The sequence below is a fragment of the Tenrec ecaudatus genome, chromosome 13 (assembly GCF_050624435.1).
Source record: "Tenrec ecaudatus isolate mTenEca1 chromosome 13, mTenEca1.hap1, whole genome shotgun sequence".
Taxonomy (NCBI): domain Eukaryota; kingdom Metazoa; phylum Chordata; class Mammalia; order Afrosoricida; family Tenrecidae; genus Tenrec; species Tenrec ecaudatus.
Window position 1 is genome coordinate 1,330,813 of NC_134542.1, and position 10,237 is coordinate 1,341,049.

The 10,237-nt window shown below is 58.2% G+C and overlaps 2 protein-coding genes across 2 annotated transcripts; both read left to right on the top strand.

Annotated features, from left to right (window-relative positions):
- Positions 1 to 675: 675 nt before the first annotated feature.
- LOC142423875 (ubiquitin-like) lies at positions 676 to 1,800 on the top strand. The gene is made up of 2 exons (XM_075529006.1): positions 676 to 1,008; positions 1,580 to 1,800. Exons 1-2 carry the CDS (start codon positions 873 to 875, stop codon positions 1,702 to 1,704), a joined length of 261 nt encoding a protein of 86 aa, XP_075385121.1. The 5' UTR covers positions 676 to 872; the 3' UTR covers positions 1,705 to 1,800.
- A 1,721-nt stretch (positions 1,801 to 3,521) lies between these two features.
- LOC142424497 (E3 ubiquitin-protein ligase DDB_G0292642-like) lies at positions 3,522 to 5,800 on the top strand. The gene is made up of 4 exons (XM_075529750.1): positions 3,522 to 3,634; positions 4,347 to 4,444; positions 4,873 to 5,040; positions 5,298 to 5,800. Exons 1-4 carry the CDS (start codon positions 3,562 to 3,564, stop codon positions 5,748 to 5,750), a joined length of 792 nt encoding a protein of 263 aa, XP_075385865.1. The 5' UTR covers positions 3,522 to 3,561; the 3' UTR covers positions 5,751 to 5,800.
- Positions 5,801 to 10,237: the final 4,437 nt, after the last annotated feature.

The window sequence follows — 10,237 nt, forward strand, 5'->3', positions numbered from 1 at the left end:
TGTATTAAAATGTCGTGATATAAGGAAGGTTGAGATCCACTGTCCTAGACCCTGGAGCAGCAGTGAGGCCACTTTCAGAGAGAGAAAGTCCCCACCCCCACCCCCCAGACAGCAACTGCTGCACTGGGAGAGAATGAAGCTCTGTGTGAGGCCACTGGCTGAGCTCCTCCTGCTGCCCCAGCCCCCAGGGACAAAGCACACACATAGGGCATTATGGGTGACTCTGGGGGACCCCAGTGGGACAGTGGCATGCATCCTCCAGCTCCCACCCATGGGAGCCCATCCCCTTGGGGCTGTGGCGGGTGGGGATGAGCAGTCACCCCAGCTAGCGTGAGCTCACACAGAATGTCCACTGTATATGAGGATGTAGCCAGAATCCAGATGACCCCAAGGCCAGGAGAGGGTGCCAGGAGGCAGTTGCATCAGGAGGAAGGTGCCCAGAAAGGGAGGCTCCCTTCTAGGGGTCCCCTGGGAGCCCACCATATGAAGATGGGAGCACCATGCCCCCGCACGTCTTCAGACCTGTCCCGCCCCCTGTTTGCCACCTGCATCCCCTGACACACTTGGGGGTTCACATGCAGACAGAGGCAGACTTTGAAGCCAGGGCTTCTGGCCAGGAGTGTCTAGCCACACCCCTGCAGAAAGACACACAGGAATCCACCCCTTACTGACAGGCCACTTCCTGTTTGACTGGGTGGAGGAGGGGACAGAGCTCCAGAGGGAAAGCGAAAGGCCCTAGTCTCCTGATCTGGCCTTGGCTGCTCACAGGGGTTCACACCCAGTGTATGCGCCGGCAGCTATCCTGGTCCTAGAGCAGCCTTAGCTCCCTTTGTCTGTCTGCCCTTCAGCCAGTCTGTTCCTCCCAGGGGAAGATGAACTTCCAGGTGAGTGTAACTGGACCCCAAGGCAAGAAGGTGGTCGTGGACGTGGCCGATTCTGAGCAGGCATTCAAGCAGACCACCGTGAAAATCCTGATGGCATTGGTGTTCAAGCAACTGAACCTGAAAGGTGAGCAAGGAGGGGACGTGGCATCCTCCACGAGGGGTCTAGGGGGCCTGAATCCCATTATGCTGAGTAAGACAGGCTGTCCTGAGGCTACACCAGAGGCTTGGGTAGTCCTGCACAAACACACACACACACACACACACACACACACACACCAGGTCTGCAGAAGGTGGAGCTCCCTGGGAAAGGTGTCTGTGTGGTGGACTGCCTATGGGGCTAGTGTCTGTCCCTCTCTGTGCAGGAGGCCCTGTCCCTGGGGACCAGCACCAGGCTGCTCTAGCCCTGCAGATGCCAAGCCCAGTGTCCCACCACCTCCATTGCTCTCCTGCCACCTAACACTGGCCACACAGAGGGGTTCCTTAAGTGAGGAGTGCAGGCTGTGAGGGGCTGGAGATGCCTTTCAGAAGGCCTGGTGAGCTCAGGAACCCAGACACTCAGTCAGCTTCCCTGGAGGACACGCTTAGCCCTGCCCGCACCCACCATAGCAGCCTGCCAGCTCACAGCATGCTGGACCAGGCTGGGTGGAGGAGGGGACGGAGCTGCAAAGGGGAGTGAAAGACCCTCTTCTCCTTAGAGTCTGAAGACTGCACACTGCTCTTCGCTGACCAGCGTCTGGAAACGGGGAAGACACTGCAGGACTACGCCATCAGAAACAAGTCCTCCCTGATCATGGTGCTGCAGCTGCCAGGCGGCGCCTGAGATGCCACGAGGACCCCATGGAGGGCTGGCCACCCAGCTCAGAGCCCCTAATCATGGGCGTGTGGGGGGCTTGGGCAATAAATGACTTAGGACTCATATCTGGCTGAACTCTTTTATCTGGGGAAGATTGGGGTGGGGTTACAGCATTTGGGAAGGGGATTCATTGACTGAGCCCCATCCGCTGTTACTGATCCCTTGTCCCCCTAAGGTTGGTGTAGAGACCTGGTGGGAACACAGAGGGCTTCTGTCCTTAGTGCAAACTCTTTACCATAACCCTCCCTCTAACCTAACCCTAACCTTAACCCTAACTCTCTAACCTAACCATTACCCGAACCTGAACCTGAGTCCTAACCCTAAACCTTAAACCTACCTTCTGAACCCAAACCTTAACCCTAACAGGAATCCCTAACACAAACCTCAAGTCATAAACCTGACCCTAACCCTAGCCCTCTAATCTCATAACCATAACCTTTGCCCTCTAACACTAACTCTACTGTAAACCTAACCCTAACCTAAATCCCTACCCTAGCCCTAATTTCTAATTCTAACCTCAATACGAACACAAACCCCAAACCTCTACCCCTAACCCTAAATTCCTACCCCTAACCTAATACCCTAACCCAAACCAATACCCTAAGCCTGAATTCCTAACCTTAACTCCAGACCGAAATTCTAGCCCTAATCTGAATCCTAACTCCCAAACTCCAAACCTATCCTGAACCCGAATCCCAACTCACTAGATCTAACCCCATTCCAAACCCTAACCAAATCTCTGTAGCTCTAAACATAACCATAATTCCAGCCCCAGCTCCAGCCTCAGCCTTAGCCTAAACCTGACACTGACCTCCCACAGCAGGACTTGGCATCTTTCAGTTTCAGTTCTCAGCTCAGGCCATTTCCAGGAAAAGCACTGTTACAGGCTCCACCCTTCCTGTGCCCACCCCTCAGAGTCTGAACCCAACCCAAATATCACCGGAACCTTCACAAGCCCTCCCTAACCCTCACTCTAATCATATCCCCAACCCTAATTTTAACCCTATCCTTAACCTGAACCAGAAACTGAATTTAACTCCCTAAGCCTAACCACCGAACCCTAATCCTAAGTCTAACTCCCTAACCCTAACCCTCACAGAAACCTCGCCCCAGCCACAGCCGCACCCTAGTCCTGCCCCTACCCATGAGCTGCCACAGTGCAGCTAGTCTTCTGTGAGTCTCATCTCTCAGGACAGCCCGTTGCCTGGAATAGCCCCTCCCAGTCTGACCCTGGGCTTCTCAGCTGGGAACCAAGATGTGGTCCTGCTACAGGGTCAGCGGTGTGAGACCCTAAGATCCTGAGACCCCTGTTTGAGCTTCCACTTCCCCGTGGACACTGGGAGACAGCACCCTCCTTTCCACCCCCAGGGTCCAGGAGGAGGTGACCAGGCGTGAGAGGGTCTCTGAAGTGTGGGGCTGCCACAAGTCCCCTCCAGTTAGGTCAGCCTGACATGAGCCTGGAGGGTAGGGCACACCGGGGTGTCCAGTATCAGGGAGCAGCCTGGTGGTGGCTATGTCACCCCTTCCCCTGCCCCCGCAGTGTGAACATGGAAGACGATGAGGAGAACTTTGCCAGGACGACAAAGCACAGACGGTGGGGACCTCCTGGGTGCTGAGAAACAGGGTTCGGGTTGTGCATAGCAGCCTGGATGAAATCCTGACAGTCCTTTGAGCCCAAGCATCCAGTTTCGAAACCTGGAGCTCATGGGCGGGGCTGGGAGGGGAGGGGCTCAAAGGGGCTCCTCTGGGGGCGTGGCCTGCACTCCCAGTGGCCAGGACCTGAGGGCAGCTCCTTCCTGCTGCAGTCCAGAGCTCACAATCACCATGAGCTTCAAGAAGACAGACGAGTCTGATGAGCCCCCACTCAAGTTCGTGTCGCGCAAGGACGAAATCACGGGTGAGGGGGGCAATGGCAGCGCTGGGCCCTGAGGACAGGTTGGTCAGGCTTCTTCACGCAGGGCATGGGGCAGTGAGACCCACAACCTCCCAGGTTCTGAACAGGACCACCTGTGCCTCAGTCTGCCTCTGTCTGCAGCTGAGTCACCAGGGACAGCTTGCCACAGCTGCCGCCCCCCCCTGACTGAGCCTGAGGAAGACCTGCGGGGGGGGGGGGTTGCCGGGGGATGGTGGAGGAAGGCAGAGAGAGGGTGGAGGGGCATGATGAGAGGGGAGGGGCAGTGCTGTGTCCAGGAGGCTGAAGTGGATGGTGGTGTCTAGGGGTGGAGCTGATGGGACGTGTTGGCCTGAGTGGCATGCAGGAAGAGGGGCCCTCGGAACCCCAAGGTTGGGACGCCTTTGCTGGCAAGGGAGCAGGGAGGGGCTATGCTGCCCATAGTCTGTCACGTTCACAGGGGAGTCGGAGAAGCCTGTCCTCTCCTGGGGAGGCCGTGCTCTGGACAGGGGACAGGGACTCAAATGACCAGTCAGCTGCACTGCAGTGAGGGGGTGGGTACAGGGACCCCAGAAGGGTGATGGGCCAGGTCACAGCGAGGGATATTATCTGAGCTGGGCAGCACCCCCTTGTCCGCTAAGACCACAGAGCCCCATACGACCAGCCTCAGCCCTGGTCCAGTGGCTGTGTCGCCCTGACTGTCCCTTGACCCTTACAGGGGACGAGTATGATGGCCAGAAGCGGGTGGAGATGAGCTGTGGGCACGCTGTGGACCCTGGGAGCCTGACGGCCTGGTGCCGAAGCCTGATGGACCAGGTGGGGGCCCTCGGTCACACCCACAACCAGGGGAGGGGAGCTCTGGTCCCACATGCAGGGAGGGGGGTGGGGAGGAGGGAGGTTGCAAAGCCCCGGGTTGCCTTCGAAAAGTGGTTTCCATGCAGGGGGTGTCCCCATGTCAATCCAGACACATCTCTTTCTATCCTACAAAGAGAGTGGCTGGGGTCCCGAAGAGAACCTGCTGGTTCCACATGCAGACTGCAGGCCTGGCCCAGGATCCCCAGCAGGAGGTGGGGTGGGGGTCGAGGTGTGGTGGGAGGTGTTAGGGAACTGGGAACAGTGGCTGTGTGTCCAGTTCCACGTGGGACAGAAGCCTGTTTCTGGGGCCGTGACCTGTGCTCAGGCCGAGCAGGGCCTGAACCTCCCGGCCAGGGCACCATGACAGCCACCCTCTGCCTGTCTCCCAGGGCCACTTCGAGCTGCACTGCCCTGCGGACGTCAATGGGAACAAGTGCGGGGCCCGGTGGTCGTACCCGGAGGTGCGGCGCTGTGCCTCGCTGAGTGGCTCTGAGCAGAGAGAGTTTGAGGAGAAACTGGCCTTGCTGGCAGCGAAACTCTACTGTGACTACAAGGAGGTGAGTGGGGTCTTGCCAGGAGGTGGGTCCTCCACAGACTGTGTCCCCACAGGGGTCTTGCAGCCCCTGATGCAGGACAGGAAGTCCAGGACCTTAGCTCCCTGGGTACTGCTCCTGGCACTGCCCGGGGCTGGGTGTCTCTCCCTTCTGGTGACCTGGAGTGCCCCCTGCCCTCCTTCCTCCACTGTGGCCCCACCCCCTTTTCCTAACAGTGCCCCCTGGCCTCCTCCGCACACAGTGCCCACCCCTCCCCACAGTGCCCGAGCTGCAAGAGCCTGGTGGAGAGGAAGGTCCTGACCACCATCCGCGTGCACTGCACCCTCTGCTCCTACCAGCAGCCGGTCCCCTATGAGTTCTGCTGGCAGTGTCTGCGGGCCTGGAAGGGCTCGGGGACGCCCTCTGACCGCTGTGCCAACGAGGGCTGCAGGGACCTGGACCTGGACGTCCTGGCCTCCTGTGCTACCAAGGACCTACCGCACAGCGAGATCCATGGCTGCCCTTCCATCCGGGCCTGCCCCACGTGCGGGCTGCTCATTGAGCACAAGGACAAGTGCAAGTACGTGAGCTGCACCCGCTGCCACGTGGAGTTCTGCTTTGCCTGCCTGGAGCTGGCGGGCATCTGCCAGAAATCCAAAGCAGGGGCCTGGTTTCAGTGGTGTGCCAAGCCCATAGCCCCTCGGCAGAGCCGCATCCCCGTGTGGAACCGGTAGCAGATACTCCCAGAGCGGGATGACTCCTGTGTGATCTTGTGAACAGCTGTGACTGATGGAGCGATGGGGGTGGGGTGGGGCGGGTGGGAGAATATATTGATGGAGGGTGACCGAATGACGGCTAGAAAAAGCGCAAATAAAGGGCTAGGAAACATACTCAGACTCACTGTAACTTGCAGGGACAGGACGGACCTGTCCCAGGGCAGGTCAGTAAACTGCTCAGGGGATCCCGGCGCTACCTGTGTGTGCGGAGACCCCGCACTCACCTGGAACCATCACCTGCACCAGGGATAACCAGGGGCCCTGGTGTGTGGACACTCGGTCTCTCAGTGTTCTGGGTTCTCACCTAGGAGGCTCCTGGTGGTGCGGGCCCAAGGCTCAGGGTACAGGGGGCAGGGCTTGGGAGAGGGGAGACCATGGAGGGAGGGGTCCCATGTCCCCACAGCTGTAGCATCTCTGGGTCCCATATCCCTCTGCCTGCTCATCCCCCTGACTAGCTGGTCTCCAGCTCCCGGGGTCCTGGGCTCCGGTGCCCTCCGTCCCAAGCTCTGTTCATAATGAGTCCTCTGACTTGGAGGCAGGCTGGTCCTGTCCACGAGCCCCCATTGGTTCGACTCAGGAGCCTCCACTCCAGAAGATCCCAGGGGGAGGGGGCTGCAGTCCAGACTTGACCCCAAAGGCTCAGGGACAAAGTGTGGGTCTGTCTGCTGTGACTTCTCCCCGGGGCAGAAGGACCTCTTGGGGAAAGCCCTGTCCTCCTCACTGGGAATGCTCTACCAGGGCCAGTGCTCAGTGCTGGCCCCATGGAGTGCCGCCAAGCTGTCCCTTTCCTGCAGGTGCATGTCCATTTGGACCTGGGCAATGGACAAGGGAAGTAGAGATCCCAGTCTCTGAGAGCCCTGCACACTCTCATTGGATTTGGCCTTGATCCCTTGGTTATCCTGGTGACCGTCCCCACCGGCTCCTACTGGAGAGACTTCCTGGCAGGGCAGCCTCCCACCAGGAAGCCCGTCTCAGCACTGAGAGAAGCCAGAGAAACAGACAAGAAGTCAGCTGCCCATCAGTCTGGGTGCCCAGTCTGGGCAGGCAATGCCCAGAAAGCCGGGTGCAGCCACCCTGAGGCCATCCTGGCTGAGGTGAAGTCCCAATTTCCAATGCTTACCCTGGCCTTGTCCCTCCAGGACCCCCACTGTGGTGGATCACAGGATCCTGAGTGGGGGTCTTGACATCCCCTGCTGTACCCTGCCCCTCAGCCCCATCCCGGTCTCTCCTGTGTGCATGCTGTGACGGCAACACCTCCTGTCACTGAGTGTGTGTGTGAGGGGGTGTGCATTTGTGGAGGAATGTGTGAGAGGGTGTGCACGTGAGGGTGTGCATGTGAGGGGGTGTTCACGTGAAGGGGGTGCATGTGAGGGGGTATGCATAGGGCAATATGTGCCTGTAATCATGCCATGCATGTGAATGTGTGAGAGTGTGAACACCTATGTGTGCATTGAAAATCTGCCCTTGTACCCATGCCTGTGAGTGTACACCTGGGTGTGAGAGTGCGCATCTGTGTCAATGTGTGTGTGCTTCTATGAGTGTGTGGTTACATGCATGCCTGTGAGGGTAACTGTGTTCCCCTGTGTGCATGTGAGTGTGTTCACATCTGAATGTGTGTGCATACTCAAGGCTGTAAGGGTGAGTGTGTGCACCTGTGTTCATGTGCCAGTGTTTACTAGTACTCATGCCTATGTGTGCATATGTGTGAACAATATTGTGCATGTGAACGTGTGTACATTTGTGAGTGTATGCCTGTACCCAGGCCTATTAGTTTGCCCTTCAGTATAAGAGTGTGTTCACCTGTGTGCTGATCTATACTCACACCTGTGAGTGTGCCTGTGTGAGTGAAAGTGTGCATCTGTGTCTGTAAAACTGTTACTGTGTCTGTACTCAAACCTATGTGGGGGCATCTCTGTGTGAGTGTGCCTGTGTGTGTGAGGCCTCTGCGTGTACATGTGTGTGATTCTACTCAGGCCTGTGGGTGCTTCTCGCAGTGGAGTGTGCACCTGTGTCTGACGTGGGTGAGTGTGTGCTTGTACTCATGTGTGAGTGTGCATCTGTGTGTGACAGTGTCCCAGGTTTGGAGGGGATCCCTGCAGCGAGGGTGGCAGAGGCAAGGGCTGAGAGGGGATAAACCCTTTGTCATGGATAGGACATTGTGTCCCCCAAATGGGCGAGCTTGTGAGACCCTGGTTCTCAGTCGTCTGACAACTATGCAGTGGGTCCCCATCGCCCATGATGTGAGCAGTTGAGCGGCCCTGATCTCATGGAGGGACACTCAGCGGGACGCAGGACCCTGACTAAGGCCACAGCCCTCATGCTCTGTGAGGTTCCTGGACCCCCTCGAATCCTACAAGCGAGTAGAGGAGAGGGGGTACAGAGGGGGAGGGCACTGCTACCCACAAGAAAGAAGAGCTGGAAGCCAAGTGTGTTCTTTGGGCTCAGGGTCCCTGCGCTGAGAACCTCCTAGACTCGTGGTTCTCAACTTGTGGGTTGTGATGCCTTTAGGGGGTGGAACAACCATTTTACATGGATCACCAAATCCATCAGGAAACACACTTTTCCCACAGTTGGAGGTCACCACAACATGAGGGACTGTATTAAAATGTCGCGACATAAGGAAGGTTGAGATCCACTGTGCTAGACCCTGGAGCAGCAGTGAGGCCACTTTCAGAGAGAGAACCCCGCCCCCACCCCCCAGACAGCAGCTGCTGCACTGGGAGAGAATGAAGCTCTGTGTGAGGCCCCTGGCTGAGCTCCTCCTGCTGCCCCAGCCCCCAGGGACAAAGCACACACGTAGGGCATTATGGGTGACTCTGGGGGACCCCAGCGGGACAGTGGCACGCATCCTCCAGCTCCCACCCATGGGAGCCCATCCCCTTGGGGCTGTGGCGGGTGGAGATAAGGAGTCACCCCAGCTAGCGCGAGTTCACACAGAATGTCCACTGTCTATGAGGATGTAGTCAGAATCCAGATGATCCCAAGGCCAGGAGAGGGTGCCAGGAGGCAGCTGCAGAAAGAGGAAGGTGCCCAGCAAGTGAGACTTCCTGCTCAGGGTCCCCCTGGAAACCCACCTTATGAAGACAGAGGAACACTATGTCCATGCACATATTCAGACGTGTCCCTTGCCCTGCTTGCCACCTGCACCCCCTGACACATTTGAGGGTTCACAGGCAGGGAGAGACATACTTTGAAGCCAGGGCATAGGGCCTCTGGCCAGGCAAAGCAGCCACACCCTGCAGGGCCACAGAAAGACACCCAGTAATCCACCCCATTCTGACAGGCCCCTTCCTATTTGCCAGGGGGAGGGGAAGGAGCTTTAAAGAGAAAGTTAAAGGCCCAAGCATCCAGCTCAGGCCTCAGCTGCCCACAGCTGCTCACACCCAGTAGACACATCCAGCAGTTGTCTTGGGCCCCAATCCTATCCCCACCCACCATAGTCACCCGGCACTCTCCAAGGATTGGGGCAGAAGGCAGATGGCCCTCTCCTCAGAGTCTGAAGCCTACACCCTGCTGACCACCGATAATTGTCTGGACAGAGTGAAGACTGCAGGACGACGCTTTCAGAACCGGGTCCTCCCCGGTCATGGTGCCGCAGTTGCCACAGGGGCCCAGGGAGGACCATCGTTTGGCACAGAGGCCTTGTCTTGTGGGGGGGGGGGGCTTGGGGAATGCATGGCCTAGGCCTCACATCGGGCTGAGCTCTTATCTGGGGAGGGCCTGGGGCCTGTTCTAGCATGTGGGAGGGCTACACACATTAGGCCCTCTCCACTCCGACTGATCCCTTGCTGTCCCCCATGGCTGGTTTCGAGGGCTTGTGTGGACATTGAGGGCTTCTGTCCTAAACACAAGCTGAACCCCAATCCTTCCTCTAACAGTCACCCTGACACAAACCCAAACCCTAATCCTCTGGGGACAGAAAGGCTTCTGTCCTGAGCACAAGTCCTTAATGCCAATGCTACCCTAACCCGGCACAACATAGGCCGTGCCTGGTTTGCTCACCCCTGGATGCCCCGTAAGGGGGCTCCGAGGTCCTCTGGACAAAGAGGGCTGCTGACCTTCCCACAAGCTCGGGACTCAGCCCCAGGACACTTGGGGCTGGCGTGGCCCCTCCCAGCACCAGTGGAAGGCATCCCACAGGAATGCTAGGGGTTAGCACAAGTAAGTGGTCCCCTACCACCCTCGCTGCCTTCTCCTCTGGAGCCTGCTTGAGGCCCCTCCTCACCCTCAGGACAGAGTGGAGTCAGCACATCCAGATCTGCTGTGAGCAGGAGGGCCTTGCAGGTGGGGTGGGGCTGGTCTCTGGGGAAGAGATAGGTCCCCCAGTCTCTGAACCCAGAGAACCTGGAGCAGACCGCTGTCCGGCCTTGCCACTGACAGCGTGCACGTGTGGGACAGCCTGAACCTCACGTCTCCCTTCAGGGGGGCAGGACCTGACCGTCCAT

What these genes read in the sequence shown, in the direction of transcription:
- LOC142423875 (XM_075529006.1), top strand. Translation starts at nt 873, where the DNA reads ATGAACTTCCAGGTGAGTGTAACTGGACCCCAAGGCAAGAAGGTGGTC. An exon ending in CAAGCAACTGAACCTGAAAG is followed by an intron (nt 1,009 to 1,579) that starts GTGAGCAAGGAG and finishes TCTTCTCCTTAG; the next exon opens with AGTCTGAAGACTGCACACTG.
- LOC142424497 (XM_075529750.1), top strand. Translation starts at nt 3,562, where the DNA reads ATGAGCTTCAAGAAGACAGACGAGTCTGATGAGCCCCCACTCAAGTTC. An exon ending in GCGCAAGGACGAAATCACGG is followed by an intron (nt 3,635 to 4,346) that starts GTGAGGGGGGCA and finishes TGACCCTTACAG; the next exon opens with GGGACGAGTATGATGGCCAG. An exon ending in TCTACTGTGACTACAAGGAG is followed by an intron (nt 5,041 to 5,297) that starts GTGAGTGGGGTC and finishes CCCTCCCCACAG; the next exon opens with TGCCCGAGCTGCAAGAGCCT.